Below are 19,992 nucleotides of genomic sequence, written 5' to 3'. Positions count from 1 at the left end.
TGTGAATACAGTAGTAAGTTTTATTCAAACATTATCTTAATGACAAAAGACTTGACAAAAATAAAAGTTGCGAACTCAATCGAGTTCTCTCACAGTAAAGGAACCAAACAGATACAGTGTGTTACTATGATATTAAGTCACACTCATGGCAAGAAATCAAAGATGCATATGAGACCCGACAACGCCTATCTGAAGGCTCCGACTGCGTTACTGCATGTTGAAACAGAATCAACACATCCTACGTAAAAATTACGACAAACAATACAGAACATGCCGATTTCCAAAACAACAAGACTGCTTGTTATTTTGAACATCACATAGTTATTGAAAATTAGACGAGGATTATGTAGAAATTAGAAACTTGTGTTTGGAAAGGTTGAAGGTATTTTTTTTTTTTGCCCGTCAGTGATGACATGACAGTAGCAAAGGGATATTAACAGGGTAGTATCATTAGAGTAAGGTGTGCAGTGTATTCAAATAGGCTTAAATTTGCACAAATACTTATAAATGCAGCTTTTAATTACCAAACACCTGATGGTTTCATAGTTACAAATGAAAATAAATAAGTCAATAAATAAATAGTATTTTTCAGGAAGCTTTTGCTGCTCTGTTTTTTTTTTTTTAACAGTTTATTTTACAGTCATTTGCCATGACGTATGAAACTTACTGGACTCCCCAATGTTTAACTTTCCACCTAAAAATCAGCAGCTCATCCTCCTCAGCTTGACATTGCTCTCTCAAATTTGATGTGGTTGATTGTTATTTTGCTTTACTTGATCAATATCAAGACAATCTCAAAAGAGGGAGTCATTTATCACAACAATATAAAACGTAAAAAAATCTTGCCATTAAAACTTTATCTTTTAAATAATAAAGTCCAGCCTTAGAGGGGAAGACCAATACCAGTCATAGCTATGCTAAATATAAAGCTATATACAGTTAGCAGCCAGCTTGCTTGGCAAAGCCTAAAGACTGTCATTTCTTATAACACTTATATAACATCTTTTCGAGGTGCTTGTAGACAGATTCAGTTACCTTTGTCTCTCAGTCTTTGGGCTAAGTTAAGCTAACCAGCTGCAGGTTGTATCTTCATGTTTGGCATGCAGGTATATACTGGTATCAATCATCTCATCTAAATCTCAGCAAGGAAAACAACTAAGCATATTTCACAAAATTTTGAACTAACATTATCAAGTTAACCTGACAACCCATAGGTTGAGAACTGCTGACTTTGATCATGGTCTTCCTTCTTTCTTACACGTGCTTTGTAACGTTTCAAACCAAGCTGTGTCCGTGCTCAAGTACATCTATAGGTAATCACTCCATCCTCTGCCTGTTCCCTCTCTGGTTTCCTTCCCTAACCCCAAACCCTCTGGCCTGGTTTCCTAGTGGCAGGCCCACACAACATCCAGCTACTGTCTCTACCACCAAAACTTAAGACCGTCATAGGAGCTGGCTACAATAATACTGGATTTCTACATTTGCCAAGTAGACAAAATACAGTAGTGCTACAATATTAAGAAGGAAAATAATTCCTTATATGTGGAGCTTATCACAGCTCCTGAGGCCGGAACACATTAAGAGCTATTTGGATCTCTGTCAAGCTTACTTTCCACTGTAAGTGCATTTACTGTTTTCATTTGGCATCAGGGTTTTGTGGTATGTAAAAAGCATCTTGAAAATGTTTCGATTTTCCGAAGGCAGTGAGATGGAGGCATATCTGAGCAGCTGTTCCTTTCACGTTAAGCCAAGCCCGATCATAAAAAAGAGGAACAAATTTACTTTTCTCTTTGTTTCCTTTTAAAACAGCGAGGCAGCCATCGCCATCTGTTGTTGTAAACACGGACAAATATGGCTAAGTTGTACATGTTTTCAATCAGATCTTTTCTTTCTTTCTTTATTTTGGCAATGGTGGCATGTAATTTTTATCAGTTGGTTGCTTAGTTGTCAAAAATAAAAGTGGGATTGAAATCCAGAACTCCACTGAGCTGGTCCCTTGAAACTCTCCTCTCTGTAGTATGCCCATGGAGTGGCAAAATAGCTAAAACTGGGTCAAATTTGCTCAAAATGTGATTCGGCCTCTTAAGCATCCCAACTCATTTATGAGATCGTTTCCCTAACATTGATTTTCAAACTAAAATATATTCCCTAGGTCAAAGTAAAAAATGCTAGCACAAGGCCCTGAACCCTAACCACCAAACCCCAACATTCAAACCCTAAATTAAAACATTCAAACCCAAATGATGAATCCATGACCTTCAAAGGAAAACATTCAAACATATACATTCAAAGCTTAATTTCCAACCATAACCTTTATACTTCACCAACACCCTTCCATAACCGAGCCACCTCAGGCCGAACTCAGTGGTACGCCAAGCTCGGTTCCTTCTTCGCCAGACCTGGTCCCAAACCTCACACCCGGAAAACATAAAACCTAAAATTAAATTCAAATTCCCTTTGCCTTTGCCGCCTTGCAACCTGTAGCACTGGTCTAGGAGCTGATGATCTGACCTGACCAGGTCTCGTGTTTGGTGCCGGGGTTCAGGTGGGTGATCACCACGTCGACAGCCTGGATCTTCTGGTTCTTGGGTGGGATAGGGCACACTTTGTACGTGACCTCATCCCCTTCCATAGGCACGTACTCTCCCTCAATGCTGTCCAGGAAACACAAATACATTTACAAATACAACAAAGTGCTGTTGTTTCATTCATGGGCAGAAAGAATTTTTAAACATAAAGTCTCCAACCATGGAATAAACGTTATTCTCCTTCTCCAATTGGAATGAGTAACCTTCCGGGTATGAGAGCTGATATAAGTAGTGACAACCAACAGGTAATGTGACTTCTTTAGCATTCCTCCATCGCTAACCTCCAGCTCCACCAACTCAAGGCATCAACGTGCTGCAGGTAATCCAGCTATTTAGTACTCTACTACCATAAAGTTGGGGGACTTTCTAGAGACAGATTTGAATATTGATGATCAAATTCGACACGGCGGATATAGCTTGACTTTAGAATGTAGTATGGGTCAAACTTCAGAAAACACTGGCTTCTACACTTCCCATAATGCAACTGGATCACATTTTTAGACCTTCCCTGTCTGGTAAAAGGCCATGTCTTTCAGACTAGCACACTCAGTCTGTCACAATTTTCTTTGATAAATGTGTAATCTCTGAAATCAAACTGAGATTACCCTGATGACATACTATGACATAATCAGTGGTTATATTTTTAGACTATTCAGACAGACCACATTAGACAACTGTTTTCTCCCCATAAGTAATAAACTCATCTTAATGGAAAATCTTTTTTTCCCCCTTTAATTGATAACGACAGCTGAAGAGTGACAGAACAGGAGGGGGAGAGAGAGAGAGAGAGAGAGAGAGAGGGAGTGGGGAAGACACGCAGCAAAGGGGCCACAAGTCGAGACAAAACCAAAACCTGACAGTGTAAACAAATTCACTCACTCAGAGATGTGGACAAAGATGTCCTCTCCCCCGTGAGAGGGGCGTATGAACCCATGACCCTGAGACCTGGAGAAGTTTTTACACACTCCTTTAAATACTGGACCTGATTTGGCTCGCACTGTCCTGCAGAGAAAGAGAGACATGGACAGACACACAGGGAGAAATAAATCGTTACCACAAGACTTTTTTATCACCTTAATGGGTCAGTGGCATATTTTATAATTAAAGTGAAAGCTGTTGAGAAAAGATTATGTTATAGAACATTTCTGAATTCTGGTTGTGGGCTCAAGACAAACCTGCCTGTTTTATTTATACATCATAAAACCTATTGCTGACATGTAAAGCAATAATAAACAAATTATTAACCATTATTTAAGTAAATATATTGCACAATAAAAAGAAGATACAACAAGATTCCTTCTGCTCACGCTGAGTATGTGCGGGTACGTTTGGTGGGCAGTGGGCTGGGCAGCTCTCCAGGCTGTGGAGGTTTTCTCTCCCTCTCCCATACCCGACTGCCCTCCCTCAGGAAGGGGAAGGAGAGCTGCAGGGGGGTCCGGGGGGACGTGAGTGGCAGTGGCGGGTCTGCCGGTGAGGAGGCATCAGGGTCTGACATCTTGACTAGTTACAGGTTGGGATTTTTTGTTTTTGTTTTTGTTTTTGTTTTTCTGTTTTGTGTCTCCTCCGATGGTGTGTGATGGAAGTAGAGGAAGGAGGGTTACACCTCCTGCATGGCAAGTATGTGTGTGAGGGTGGGGGAGATGTTCAGGGAGGAGGTCTTATAGGTGGAGGAGTGGAGCAACAGCACCCTGCAGTAAAGGAACAAGGGGAAAAAAGGTTTTTATTAAATATCAAAGGTTGACAAAGACATACAGACATACATATGTAACCTTCAAATGTTATTTCATCCTTAAAGCTTTAAAGGTATTTGACGACCTGGGAATGAGACCCAACAGTTAACTATTGTTCTCGGCTCTGGGAGCACTTGGACGAGCCAACGGAACCTGATCATTTCACAGATTATCTGTCTCATGTGCTACTGTCAGGATATAGTGATAGTTTCTGTAATATGACAAAAAGTTATTTTTTATAAAAGTAACCTACTGCAGCTTTAAGCGCTATAAATTACTTATTGGTTGTACTTTCCCACAAACTACCAATCAAGTACCAATCATTTTCATGGTCACTTTGGCCAGTACTCATACAGATATTTGAAAATTTCACCAGCAAAACTGGTGTGTTGCACTGGAACTGTGTGCTTGGTGCAGATGCAAATGTCTGAAAACAGTGATTTATTAGTGGCCTATCTGTCCTGACCTATTAATACACACTGCCGGGATTCTACAGTTCTACTAGAGATAAGTAAGTAAATTACCAGACATAAAATATAAAAATAAAAGCATTGAGTCATGACAGTCAGTCATTGTTGTTGCATTTTCTTCAGCTGATGGATCCTTAAAGTTTTCATGTAAGATGCTATCACACAGCTGCCTCAACTAAAGGTTTTGTAAATACGTAAATAAAAGGGGAAACCAGCTTCCTTCAATCATCATTAGAGGTTTTAGAAACACACACTGAGGGAGATATCAACTCTTTCCCAAAACTCAAAGAGGCAGTCCACTGAAATCTCCGTATATGGTGAATTGGAAAAGTTCAGATAAACAGAAGGATTAAAATGCTCCTTCATGAGCTCAGACTAATGTCTTACTTTTTAGGATAAATAAACCATTTAAGAAAAAAACACACACAATGGATGATCTAAAAATGCATTGTCATAAAGCTGAAATACAAAACTCGAGCTCTTAAAATGAACAAAAGAACCATCCACATATTAACTCAGTGTCATTGATCAGGCATATTTATAATATTAAAGTGACATATTGTGGACCACTAATCCAGAATCACAAGAGTCTTCCTCAAAATACAACAATGTACTCTGACTGCTTTGCATTCTGTTCCTTGGAGGCTCGTGTCAGTGTAGAAATTATTCTTGGTGCCTCACGATGGATTTTTCTCTGTATGAATCTTAAATGTTGGTGCTAAACATTGACTGACACCAAAACTGATTTTTAATTTAAAGGTTTCCAGTCAGACTCTATTGTGGCTGTGTGAGGGAAAACAAGCGCACACACAAACGGACACAGGCTCTAAAAGCTGCCCTTTTTGTTGCCTGTGTTAAAGTGTTTCGGAGTCATTTTTCCTTGGTTGTAGATATAAAACCAGCTGTGCAACAGCTGGATGATTCTGTGGACAAAATGAGGATAACAAAGCAATTTGATTTCCAAGCGCCAGACTGTGATCCTGCTGGCTTTGAAAAGGTCCCAAGATGATGTAAATAAAAATCCAGCCCCGGAGGGCCTCGGCTCGCCTCATCACACTCTATCATATTAAAATCCCCACTCACGCAAGACTGACATGCGTTACAGGATTGCTCCTTACGGGGTGTGTTCAAACAACAAGCTGCTCTCCGAACCGTTTCAGCCAGTCATTTTATGACGGATGAGCTCGGCCACCATGCAATGACACAAACCCAATTATCATTTTGTAACTGGGAGTTGCAATGTGTGTGTTATTATCTAGCTCATCATTTTGCCACTCAGTACAAATACAAAGGGCTGCAGGGCAGTGTTCTACACAGGTTAACGCTGAAATCTGGTGGATGTGTTCTTGGGGTTATCAGCAGCCGCCTCCCAGTGAATCTTAATATTGATGAAACATCTGCAGGCTGAATGAATTCAGTGTGTGTCAGAGTGAATCCCACAGGCTCTATTCAATATCACACTCTGCCTCTCTCGTTGTCAGTCTAAATATAGCAGCTTGTGCCTGTATGTATGTTTAGATGGAAGCTGGCTTTTACGCTGGACTGAGGAAGAGGTCAAGAGGCCTGTGTTGGGATGTGTACACACTTATAAATGCAGACTCTGAGATACAGAAGCTCCAATCTTTCACTTCTCTCTGCTAGAAGATAATTTATATTAGTGTTGTTCAGGTTTCAACCCTGCAATAAAATCTTTTACTGCATTTGAAGAGGTTAGTATCAGTGATCTGCTTATTGACTGTAACTGTCATTGATGACTAATATCTCATTGTAAAATGTTTGCCTTTATTTAAGAAAGCAGCATGTACAACTCTAAACAGAAATGATGAAGATATACTTAAGAAAACTAGAGCAATAGTCTATACAATAACATAAATATGAATACAGAAAACAATGTGGGGGTTAATAAATTGACTAAAGACTAAAAGTGTTTTGGAATCTCTCTTAATATACAGTTTAATGGTTTTAAAGTAATGCTAGAAACTCAAAACAGAGGACTTATTGTAAATGAATGGTTAGCTTTACATGGTAGAATTGTTTTACTTTACATTTATTAAAATTGAAGCTAAAATTCAAGTCAATACCAACATGGACACTTGTTTCTCTACCTTCTGCGGTATGAGGAAGACACCTGTGCACATCAAACAGTCCCTCCTGGATTTCACAGGGTTTTTTTGGGATAGTTGCGACCTGAAATGCCAAATTTCTTTCTAAAACACTGCATGTAGTGATGGTTTTAGGCATTTTTTTGCAATGACATTGTGGGAGAGAGTGAACATTGTGAAAATAAACTGGGATTTTTGCATAATTCATCAAAAATTGAACGCAACTTGTTCCAGTGAGAAAAGAAAAGAAAAAATTGGTATTAGTTTGGTAGTGTACAGCTCAACATTTTGGACAGGGGACTGATTGGTCGAATTTGTGGAAAAGTTGCAGTGATTGGACAAAATTGCAAGGTCACGCAGATACTTGCGTTAATTTTTGCGATCTTCAGAAGTACAGCCGTGTCACAGTAGCTCTGAGACTGTACTAGTTACAGCAGTGCTTTGAGCTAAATGCTAACGTCAGCATGCTAACATGATGACAAATGATGACAATGACAAAATGCTAATGCTAAGCAGGTATCACCATGTTCAGTGTTTTAGTTCAGCATGTTAGCATGCTAGCATTTTTCCTGTTTGCCTTCAGTCGGGTTCTTGGACCCGTAGCGTGCTTAGGGGCTAGTTTTTATGTTTGACTCGGGGCGATTTGATTGAGGATGTATGTATTATATTTGCTTAGTCTTTGTCGGTAGAATGATACCTTTACATCAAGGATTTGTCAAACAAACTAAAATAAAAAGTAACGTTATCGATAATAATTTTCAGATTTTGCATTACAGGAGTAACAATTGACATGAATTTAACTTATATTAACATATAAATGTCCTGCAGGGTGACATTTATGGGTAATATAAGATAAGATCAAATATAACCTCATTTATGATTCTGGGAATTGTTGTGCATCAGTTAAAGAGAAACAATGCAAAAACTATAAAAAGGTCAACAGTAAGGATTATTCTTGGTGGGTTGTATAGATTTATATTAGTAGTGTATATAAGCAAACATTCTGACTAAATAATGAGGAAGTAATTGTGAGGTAGCCGTCATATATCCTTGAGAAGACCTTACGGCTCCATTATTATTCTTTCAAAAAACATATTTCCCCTATCGACAGGATTAAACAGGGGATTAGAGAAGGGCAAATTATACTTTAGAGTACCATGTGTAGAGAACTAGTGAGGTTTAGGTTGGCCTCTGTCTGCCATGGCCAAATGTCCAAATAGTACAAGGGTTCAAAGGTCTCCAGCATCATCACAGGAGTGGCTTTAATCTCTAAGCTCATTTAGCCAAAAGATCCTGCAAATGGCTGATGAGCAGGGCTTATATCCCCCCCCGGTATCATGCTGGATGGTGTTGATGCAGTGATGATGAACGCACTCATCTGTCATCATGGTGGCACAGGGGAGAGGACTGATGGATGACAAGGCATAAATATGTAACCTAAATAATTCAGCAACTTGACTGGATCAGCCCCTCTTTCATTGGCCCCTCTTACCCAGGCCGAGAGAGGGCCAGCAAGTGGACTCCTTTAATGAGTCGGCAGTGCTTGTGTGTCAGATGAGTGGATAAAACATTTAATCGGGAGGCTGCAGTGTAGAAAAGAGGAGCAGGATCGCAGGGCTGGACTGAAGCGAGGGAAAAGAGAGCAGGGGGATCTTTGAAAAGACAGACAAAAGGCCAAAAGCACCTCCCTGTGAAACCAGGGCACTGTGGCTGTCTGTGTTTCCCTGCATTAGCATTGCAGACACGTCAACTACTCTGCACACACACACACACACACACACACACACACACACACACACACGGGAGCCAGTCTTTAAACTTTATATTAACCTTTTAAAGGGACACACATTGTGTTTCATGGTATGATTTGTTTGAATGTGAGCCTGGCAGAGCTTAAATAATTCACTACAAAATAAAAGCCCTCCAGGCGGGTTGTTTCCAGAACATTCTCACACAGATTGAGACAAGGAGGTGAAAGGATGCTCAAACTAAAAATAATAATGTGACACCAGAATCCAAAAACCCGCATAAAACACCGCCACACACACACACACACACACACACGCACACACACAAAGATGCGGGTTGAGATGGTAAATGTGTTGCTCTGAGTTAAACACATTTCATCACAGCACTGCCATGAAGCGACGCCGTCTCTCAGACAGAGAATAAAGGGGGCTTGGATGTGTAAAGCCACGCTACAAAATCACACATAAAAAACCCCCGATCGATCACACGATCTACTTACCGTCCAAAGAGCCGATCAGCTGCCGGTCAGACGCGGCGGTGTGGCCCCCCCGGGTTTGTTCTTGAGCTGATATGAGGCAATTATGTAATTAAAGCCGGTGCAAGCAGCGGGGACATGTGGTGAATAAGTCAGGGGATCTTGGTATGGATGCGGCGCACACAGGCGGGATGAAAAGGCAGCAAATGAAAAGGAGGCAGCAGCAGCGGGGATGGATGGGGCGGGGAGGGGGGGGTGCAGGGGGTTACTGTGCTAAAAACAACAGCGGGCTTCACCACACTACAGTCCACTCTTTGTTCTCTTCAGGGATCGAAACGTTTCTTAATGCTTTTTTTCCTTCTCCAGACTTTGTGAGATTTAATTGGATGCTGAATGGACTGCCTGTCTTTTTTTATTTATTTGGATTTGCCCATCTCACAATACACATGCAGATATTGTGCGTGAGTGTCCTTTAAAATACAATCTGAAAGTCAAATGTAGTCCTGTTACAAGTGAGGGAGTGTTTGAGCCTTTGCAGTGTATATGCTATAATATATGCCATTTCATTTTAACCCAAACTTCATAAAGCTATGCAGTGCTTTCCAATGTTATTTCCCCTTGTTTATTATTATTTATTTAAATGTATCCCGTCATACTGGTGTACATTTAGATTTTCCCTTTAAAATGAGATGGATGTTTTATATTAGAGGCTGTCTGACAGCTTTGAAACAAAACAAAATATTCACTGACATCCATGCTCCTTTCCCACAAAGTCTCCCATTCATCTTCAATGGACCACTTCCTTCCGTGACGTTTCTGATGACATCATGTAGCGTCGCAAATGACGGTGGAAAGTACCATCTGCACCATGATCTGCACATACACACCCAGTGGTCACTTTAAAATACTTGTGTAATCTACTGCAACAGTTACAGTTACTCTGCCATCCACTCTGACTTCTAGAAGTGAATGTAATGTTCAGTTATTGTTGACATTGTTGTGTAAATGTATCTATATGTTTATTATTGAGGCTGTTAAAAGTGGACTGCAAAATATCTAGAGGTCCTCTTAGTCCTTTCCAATAAATGAAGTAGGCAGAATATTAGAAACAACTCTGAATATAAGACAGTCCAGTAGACCATCACTAACTGTGACCTGTGCTAAAACTAAATTAACACCTCTATAATGTCAACAGATAGGATAGGAGGAGACAAGCATTTTATTTTGAAGGGATGACAACATTCTTAAATGGCCACTTGGGACCTGATAATGAATAGAAGTTTGGCATGTGAGGAAATATATAGCTTAAATGCTCTTTAGACTGGTTTCCTATCCAGTTTATCCTACATCTCTTCAGCTGATCAGTGTCAGCAGTGGCAGGGTATTTGTATGCTGCATTTGCACACACATGCACTGCTTTATGTATTCAGGCCTGAGCCTCTACTCTGAAAGGCCATACTCTTGACAGCATGTCCTGTGTGTATATCACCATGCCTGATTCTGTGCTATACTCCAAATAGAAGCCTGACTCTTGAGCAGTCAAAGCGCTGGTAAACAAGATCAAAAACAGCACGACTTCCCCTTTAAATATGAAACATGAATAGGTTGGATGCAAATTTCCTCCTCTGTGAAGGCAAGGCATTCCTTATTTATTCCTTTTTTCCCCAGACGTGTGAACTCTGATGTTCAGATACATCTGAGCTGTCAGGAACCTGTCACTCAAAACAGGATACAAGGATTCACACATATACATTTGCAGAGATGATAAACACTTCATTCTTGAATATAACTATTCTTTCAATGTACAATCGTACATATATATTGACTGAGTTTTAACAAAGAGGATGGATCTGTGTGTCACTGTACGGCTTTACAAATACGAGTAACTCGACCGTAGACAGATTTTCAGTCACATCACTTGAGCCAATATAAATATATGAGATCGGTGAATTTTTATTTTACAACCCATTGGCATTTCTGTAACACAGAAAAGATAATCTGGGAGCAAATAAAACCACAAACACTTAAATGTACATGGAACCAGACACTCTACATACAGTGGACTAGAGGAACAGAGTGGTATAACTTCATGAGATTAACAACTTCTTCTAAACTGCATTGTGTTTCATGGGCTCCAACAGTGATGGTAAAGATGAGGATAAAAACACATCTTGTTTCTGCTTTGTCGTAATGGCCCCTCATGCTGAGGTTTTAGAGGGAATTTCATTTAATTGTATTGTATTGGATCACTCGTTACCCGACAGAAAGAGCGCTGAAAATATGGGATGGAAGAGGACTCCAGTAAAAGTTTACCCTGTTCAAGAAGAAAACTGGTTTTGTAAAATACACACAAGATCTGAACCTCTTGCAGGAAGAAGTATAAATAAATAAACAATGGGAAAGACCATATGATGCATTTGACCTGGTAAAGAGGTTAGGATTGATCAGGAGGGCAGTTTAAAAGTTGGTTGTAGTGATGGAGTTGAGGAAAAAGAGGGTTTTGTCACTGTATTCTTACACAGTATTAAAGTATACAGGTCCTTCAGTATTTTAGGAAATGTCTGCAATGGTTCTCTGCAACCTTTTGACTTTGTTAAAAGACAGGGATACAAAAAACTGATCCTTAAATGCTCTCACAGAACTCAATGTGCTATGTTAGCCTAATTTAGTTTTATGTTGATTGCACTTAATCTCTCTGTGATTTCCTACGTTTCCAAGAACGCCTTCAACAACACCCAGAAAACATCTGTGTCATCTAGCTGCTGCTTTCAAAGTCGGTAGTTAGATAAAATTAGCAAGCTACAGAGCCCTTTACACTCGACAGTATCTCATCATGGCCACAAGGGGGAAGGCAAGTATGTGAGAAAATGAATGAATGTGTGTGGCCACAAGCTCTCTTTTTAGATCCATGTGATCATTGACAACTACAAATATACTAAACAATAGATCCAGAGATGCAAACAACAGCAGTGTTAACCTCTTCAGGGTGAATGACAATGGTTGACTAAAGCTTCTTATTATTGCCATGCACTGTGCAACACAATCCTAAAGCAACAGGGTGAGTGTGATCAGCTGGCAGAGCTCCAGTGTGAAGTGGTTTCCAGGCTGCGCTGAACCTGTTTGAACAGCTGCAAAAACACCGGCAGCACATCAACTGGCAGAGTACTATGTCATGGCTTGGGTCAAAGCTTAATGTGTCAAAGTGTATGTGGGTGGGTGTGTGTCCTTTGCTTTTACAATAGACTGATGTCTAATGTATCACTGATTGACTTTGAAACATAGCAGCATACAGTACCTTCAAGAACACTATGCACTGACTAATGAAGGCTGCAGAAATATCTGACCAGTTCCTATTGTTCCTTCATCAACATTTGCACTTAGTCTGAAGTAATCTATTGACAACTCTTAGAGGTATACCGACACGCTACTTCAGTCCAAACTGTGTGAAAATGCAGATGATGGAACAATCATTAACAGAATCTATATTCTTCATCCCCCTTTCTTCCCTACAATCCTCCCCACCCTGCTTTCCCCTGAAAATCGTCCTCCACATTTTTGCTCTTCATTTCTCTTCTTCAGTGCTGCAGCTCCTTCATCCTGTTGAGGGCAGAGCCTGCCTTGAACCATTCGATCTGTGTCTCGTTGAAGCTGTGGTTGAGTTGCAAGGTCTCCTCACTGCCGTCGCTGTGCTTCACGACTGCGCTAAGAGGCTGGGGGGCACGGGAGGAAGAGGAGAGGTTCTCATTAAAGACGCTTTTAATTAATAACAGCTGTAGAAAAGACACTTTTCAGCTGTAATGCCCTCTCACCTTTCCTGGAGCGAAGGTTTTGAGACCTTTGATGGAGATCTTGTCATCAGGGCGGATCTTGTCGTAGTCTGATGGGTTGTTGAAGGTCAGAGGTAGGACACCCTGCTTCTTCAGGTTGGTTTCTGAGTACAGGAGGAACATGTTTGTTAACTTAAAGAATGATAGTTTGAAAAAAGATTTCACACTCCTTACTTCACATAAAAATAAAAAAAACACTATTGAAGATGAACCGAACACTGCCAAAATTGGCCTTCTAAGACTTTTTTAAAATATATATAGAATCTTTTGGCAGTAACGCCATCTTCGTACCATGAATTCTGGCGAAGCTCTTGACAATGATGGCTCTTCCTCCCAGATGCCTGGGCTCCAGTGCAGCATGCTCTCTGCTGGAGCCTTCACCATAGTTGTCATCTCCGACCACCACCCATGACACACCGCTGGCCTACACACAACAGAACGGAAAGAGTAGTAAGCCGGATTTAAACTTGAATCAAGTATAATTGAATTGCCATGTTTTTGTTCTTTTATTCACTGTGATATTGAACAGTTGCTTGAAAATAACTTGCTTATCAGGATTTCTGCAGATTAATTGTCTGTTTGTCTACTGACTGATACTTCAACTGAGCATTGCAGCTCTATACGCACCTCTCAATGCATATTTGCACTATAAATAGTGCTTTAGGAAAGGAAGTTTATTGTTCCTCTATTTGTGTTGATCCACAATGAAAACAATGCTAAAGGGTAGACTATCTGAGGAAAGCAGTGGTGCGCTAAAAAGCAGCTTCGGCACAGTAATCCAATACCTGTACCTTCCCCCTCTGTAGTCCTCACCTTGTAGTGACGAGCCACATCAGGGACTCCTCCGTATTCCCCTGTCAGGTGGTTCTTGATCTTGTTGATGCCGTCATTCTCGCTGTTGACTGCACCAATCAGCATGTTGTTGGAGATGTTATCCAGGTGACCACGGAACTTCAGCCAAGGTCCAGCAGCACTGATGTGGTCTGTGGTGCACTTGCCCTTCACCTGTGTCGACAGAAATGGGAAACGTTAAAAACATTCTCAACACAGGCTGCAGTGAGAACATGTAAATCCCAACAGGGGGATGCCATTTTCAAAAGACCTGACCTTGATGAGGACATTCAGGTCCTCCAGATCATCCCCGCTCCATTTGTCAAAGGGCTCCAGCAGCTGTAGCCGGTTGCTCTGTGGGCTGACGTCCACCCTAACGCTGAGGCCGTCAGGGGGTGGGTGCTGGTAGGTGTCCTGGCCTGGGTCAAAGTCCTTGGCAGGTAGTTCGTCTCCGTTTGGGGGCTCCAGCTTGAACTTCTCACCGTTGGGGGCTGTGAGGTAATCTGTCTCTGGGTTGAAGTTCAATGTGCCAGCGATCGCCATGGCAGTGACAATCTGAGGAAGAGGAGGAGGAGATGGATGGTATTTAGCTTCAAAATGTATGCTTGAGGTTGAACATCCAGTGGTATGGATTGGTTTGGTGTGGGTTTACCTCAGGGGAGGTAACAAAGGCGTGTGTTGCAGGGTTGGCATCATTCCTGGCGGTGAAGTTTCTGTTGAATGAAGTGACGATTGTGTTCTTTTCTCCCTTTTTCACATCACGCCTGAGTGCAAAAACACACAATACATTAAGTTACAGAACAATTGAGTCAAATTGAACTATTTTGACACCATAAGTCATGGCATCAACACTTCCGAAGTTATGGCTTCACCTACCTGTCCCACTGACCAATGCAGGGTCCACATGCGTTGGCCATGACCACACCTCCAACATCACCAAGGATCTTTGACTACAGAAAGACACAAACACCTTTGAGCATTGGTCAACTAATCCAGAGCTAAATCATCAGTACAAGGGAGGTGCAACCCCTTGCTTTTTTTGTGCACCAACACTCACATATCCATCTCTTTCAATGGTGGCACGAATCTGCTCGGAGCCGGGGGTGACTGTGAACTGAGCTTTGCACTTCAGGCCTTTATCCAAAGCCTGCTTGGCCACAGAAGCAGCACGGCCCATGTCCTCGTAGCTGGAGTTGGTACAGCTGCCAATCAGACCTAAAATGGGAGGGGGTCAGACCAAATCTCAGAGACTATCTTGCTGAACACAAAGCGTGCACAAAGTGAGAATGACTGAAGCTGTGCAGGCTGGGCGGCTCTTACCAACTTTAACCTCCAGCGGCCAGCCATTCTTCTCAGCAACAGCGCCGACTTCAGACACTGGGTGAGCCAGGTCAGGAGTAAAGGGTCCGTTGATGTGGGGCTTCAGCTAGAGAATGAAACAACACAACATTCAAGGTTCAGTTATTCTCAAAATAACTAAACATTGTAATTGACATTTGTGTTAAAGAAAATTCTGACAGCAAGACCTGGATGTAACAACCAATAACATTCCTGACTTCAAAGATCTAACAGAAAGTATTTTATACCAGTTTCATCTATTCTAAGATCAGTAAAAATAATAGAACAGTCTGGTTCCTAGTTGGTTATAAAAATACTACCGAATGCAAACCAATTTCTGAATTTTTCTGTGCAAAGTTCAGGTTCTCCTTCAAGGCAACACCTCCTGTACTTGTTGTTGTTCTCCACTTTGAACCTAGACGCACCAAAAGATCATTTTAAAAATAGACGGACCTCGTCAAGATTGAGCTCGATGACCTGGTCGTACTCGCAGCCTTCATCTGGCACCAATAATCCAGAGTATTCATCAGCCAGGGCAGCGATCTCTGGGAAGAAACAAGAAGAAGAGTGTTAAAGACACTTGTGTCACACTAAACTCTCTCCATGAAAATAGGCACTGACAGACACAGTTTAGTATGCTATTACAGACACTTCTACTTCCTCTGTAAGTCATTAGAGCAATTTTTCTTGTAATCTTGATTACCCATCCTCAATTTGTTGGGAACTGAATTTGTTTAAATGTAATGTAAATATTTGTAATTTAATTATTTTTCTGGGATTACATTCTTTTGTGAAATTTTGCCAGTTCACATAGGAACGAAAGAACAGATGGAAGGCGATAGAGGGAGCTGACAAGTGACCAAGATTCAAATTAAGGACAATTAATGGTAATTACATTACCATTAGTTTATTGGCTAATTTGTAATTATTTTGTTTTCCCATGTCTCTGTCACTATGCAGCGTGATAAAATTGAAAACTCTAACACTGTATGACATTTTGAAGGAGCCCTAAAGCCCTAAACATACCTCCACGTCCAGTCTTCTCAAGGTAGGTCCTCATGCGGTGGTTGTAAGGGAACACGGATGTCGTGGCTCCAATCTCTGCTCCCATGTTGCAAATGGTGGCCATTCCTACACACATCACATCACACAACCAAACATATGAATACTAATATGAGCCACACAATTAATAAAAGATATTAAAGTGTAATGAAGTCAGGTTGAAAAGGCTTTTTTATTTTACTAACCAGTACAGGAAATGGAGTCAACTCCTGGCCCATGGTATTCTACAATGGCTCCAGTGCCTCCTTTCACTGTCAGGATGCCGGCCACCTTCAAGATGACATCCTTAGGAGACGTCCAGCCTGAGAGGGTGCCTGTGAGCTTCACACCAATCACCTTGGAGAAAGAGATCAGTGAGTTAATTGTGGTGAAGAAAAACAGCTACTGTTACTGAAGAAATAAAACACTGTAAAATTTAAGCTAGGGGTGACAGGACACACACAACAGAATGTTAAAAATGTTGTTTTCTGCCAACCTTGGGGCACTTGAGCTCCCAGGGGATTCCAGCCATGACATCTACAGCATCTGCTCCTCCAACTCCGATGCAGATGGCACCAAGCCCGCCACCATTTGGTGTGTGGGAATCTGTGCCAATTAGCATCACTCCTGGGTAGGCGTAGTTCTCCAGGATGATCTGTTTGTACGTGAAATCTGAATGTTAGCCTACAGTGGCTTTAATAACTGGCATTTCCAGGAACTGTGTTCAAACTAAGTGATGATACCTGATGGATGATTCCAGAGCCGGGTTTCCAGAAGCCAACTCCATACTTTGCCCCTGCGCTGGACAGGAAGTTGTAGACCTCTTCGTTGACTTCCTAGGATGGGAACCATGATGAAAAAGCATGTTAACAAGTCATTACCACATTACTTTTGAGTATATTTACCGTAAACAAATGAGATCCCTCACCTTTGCTCTGGCCAGATCCTTCACTCCTCCGACCTGGGCCTCGATAAGGTGATCACAGTGGATGGTGGAGGGCACAGCCACCCTCGGCAGACCGCTGCTGATGAACTGGAGCATCGCCATCTGGGCTGTAGCGTCCTGCATGGCCACGCGGTCGGGACGCAGTCGCAGGTATGTGCGACCGCGGTCAATCTCCTGGTTGTGGGGGTCATCGAGGTGGCCGTACACGATCTTCTCTGACAGGGTGAGTGGCCGGTTGAGTCTAAACAGAAAAAATTAAACAGAATTTTATTCCTTTCAGGTCGCTGCCATGCGATAGGAAGTTTCAGCAGGTAAAAGCAAGATGATAACAATACAGGCAGCTGAAAAGTGGCTGTAAAAATAAAGTAAATAAAACAATTTGGAGTATAAAGAGTTGAGGTGATATGCAGATATGTTATGCTGACAATTTTTACATATTTAAATTTAAAGCACTGTAGAAATGGTATTAAAACCTGAGTTTGATCCTAGTAGAAAAGTATTTTTCTTCGTCACACAGTACAGTGAAATCGCAAGCCACTGTTTCAGCCCTCATCTCTTCATTCTGTCATCTATCTAATTAGCAGTTTATGGCAGTCTAAACCTTGGGACTAATGACAGGGCCGAAGAATCAGAAGAGAATGATCTCCACACCCAACACAAAACCATCTATAAAAGCTACAACTATGATGAGAAACTGTGGCAAAGGACAAACGGTACCAGTCAAACATTCACACAGATAAGAAAGTGTTGTAGGAAAACAGTGATGTGAGCCAGAGCAAATATAGAGTAGACTAGGAGAACACTGACCTTTTTCGCACAATGTCAACGTTGGATTGGAACTTCTCATAGTTGACAAAGGAAGAGGGCTCAAAGCGGCTCATAGACACTTGGGCCTTGGCTCTGTACGCTGCTGATACATGCAGGCGCCGTGCACCATGGCCCAGAGCCAGCTGGAGACGACAAAACATACAAGTATGAGCATAATCACAGAGCACACACACACACACACACACACACACACACACACACACACACAGTGCTGTAACCTCAGCCTAAACAAACAGATTAGCCCTCACCCAAACAAATCACATTTTTGTATTCTCCTTGGAAGAGCGGAGCCTTAAATTATATTTTTCGTATCAAACTGTGTGCAACTGGAATTACATTGAGTAGTGTTCGAATCAGATGAAGTAACACAAGGAAGAGGGACAAAAACTTCCTGGACCCAACTACAGTTCAGTTGCCCTTGAGAAGGGCTCTCAGCCCATATAAACTGGAAGGAGAAGACTGTGTGTCTACAGGCAGCTCTCTTTGAATATGTACCAATGTGTGACTGTAAAACAAAATATTACCAGGAAAGAGAAAGCCTGACAGTAGACTTCCAAATAGGTAAATAAGTTATCGATGAAGATGCAAGAGAACAACTGAAGGTCTTAAACGACCAGGCAATGTGTGCTAAAGATGACGTGTCCTCCAGCCAGAGAACTGACAGCAGCTGAACCTACAACCATTAATCAGCTGACTTTTACTGTCAAGGAGCTAATAGCAAGGAGGTGCTGCCAATCAACTGAGTTGTTGTTAAAACATCATTAGACATAATTTAGAGCAAATGAAGGGTTCAGTTAAGGCTTTGCAATTTATTGATATTTAATGTTCACTTGCTATTAGCATAAAGCAAACTGTGATCATGTTTATGAGTTGTGATGCCCAGTTTTACTGTCTGAAGGTTCTTCAAGACACAAAGACTTCACAAACAATACCTAGTGTCAATCCAATGTCATGAACTAGACAATATGCTTTTCAAAGCTATTGTTTATTATGCTTATATTATATTATTATTAGAGTGTTAGGGTTATCTGCTCTTTATCTTCTGTATGACCCAGCTCGATGAAGACATCTATGTGAGCTTAAAAACAGTTCACTTTGGATTCAGATAGGAGTTGAGACATGAATAGGTCAGCTGTACAAATATTTACAGCACACTGCTGTTATTGGACGTATGACACACTACCTGCACACTTTAAAACACACTGGATGAATTGCCTTCACTTAGAACAATCCAAAAATAATGAATGGGTTAGTCTGTGTTTGTTGTATTGTTACCTATTATTTAACAAACATGTGTCTTTCACACGCTTCTCGCCCACTGGGAGCTCTAACCTTGTGTTTAACCTTGCTATTAAACACCACACACCTCTTCTGAAACTAACCTAGCTATGTTCGTTAGAGGGCTGAGGATGTCTGTAGTGAGTTACAGTAAACGGAGACATCAGCAGTGTTTCAGTAAGCCATTGATAAATTAGTTGCTGCATACTGGATCCGTCAGTGCAGTCAGGACACGATGACCTGGCCAGCTCGCCAGTGACTGCTTCACACATTATTGACCCCCAGCAACCACTCTCACAGCTTTAATTAGGCAGGATAAACGTTACCTAGGATTTATAGCAGGTGACATCCTTCACACATTTATTAATACGGTAAAAAATAGCATTTTTCGCCACTTACCTGGAGCCGGGCGACTGTGAGACAGTAGGTTGCCATTTTGTTCACTGACAAAGATGTGTTGGTCGGCAGTGACGTCACAGCTTTGTAAGCCGCGGTGTCGCAGGTCCTTTAAGGATAAAATATTTTACGGCACTTACATTTCATTTTTAGATTGTTTATAAGTGTGATTTTTTAGTAGTTAGTTAGTTTAGTTTAGTTTTACATCACTTCTACATTTAATGAGATAAAAACTGGAGTTTCACCTATGCAAGATAGACTTTTGACGTGATTGACTTTTATACAACTGAGAGGATGAGGACATTTCTGTTTATTTAAACTGTATATTTATAAAGATATAAGTCCTACACGATCCTAAATGTTAATGAAAATAAATTATTGTGTTTTTTTTTT

General features: G+C 41.2%; 2 protein-coding genes across 2 annotated transcripts; both read right to left on the bottom strand.

The window, feature by feature from the left end:
- csdc2a (cold shock domain containing C2, RNA binding a) lies at positions 1-9,351 on the bottom strand. The gene is made up of 4 exons (XM_051418340.1): positions 9,139-9,351; positions 3,896-4,276; positions 3,468-3,590; positions 1-2,654 (listed from the first exon to the last, which is right to left on the bottom strand). Exons 2-4 carry the CDS (start codon positions 4,081-4,083, stop codon positions 2,492-2,494), a joined length of 474 nt encoding a protein of 157 aa, XP_051274300.1. The 5' UTR covers positions 4,084-4,276; positions 9,139-9,351; the 3' UTR covers positions 1-2,491.
- A 1,692-nt stretch (positions 9,352-11,043) lies between these two features.
- aco2 (aconitase 2, mitochondrial) lies at positions 11,044-19,710 on the bottom strand. The gene is made up of 17 exons (XM_051417890.1): positions 19,603-19,710; positions 17,905-18,047; positions 17,080-17,338; positions 16,895-16,987; positions 16,648-16,806; positions 16,358-16,508; positions 16,137-16,241; positions 15,564-15,655; positions 15,093-15,198; positions 14,830-14,987; positions 14,649-14,722; positions 14,425-14,536; positions 14,049-14,327; positions 13,755-13,946; positions 13,233-13,365; positions 12,924-13,045; positions 11,044-12,824 (listed from the first exon to the last, which is right to left on the bottom strand). Exons 1-17 carry the CDS (start codon positions 19,636-19,638, stop codon positions 12,690-12,692), a joined length of 2,349 nt encoding a protein of 782 aa, XP_051273850.1. The 5' UTR covers positions 19,639-19,710; the 3' UTR covers positions 11,044-12,689.
- Positions 19,711-19,992: the final 282 nt, after the last annotated feature.

This window comes from Dicentrarchus labrax, unplaced genomic scaffold (assembly GCF_905237075.1).
Source record: "Dicentrarchus labrax unplaced genomic scaffold, dlabrax2021, whole genome shotgun sequence".
Lineage (NCBI taxonomy): Eukaryota > Metazoa > Chordata > Actinopteri > Moronidae > Dicentrarchus > Dicentrarchus labrax.
This window is presented reverse-complemented; position numbering and strand designations above follow the sequence as displayed.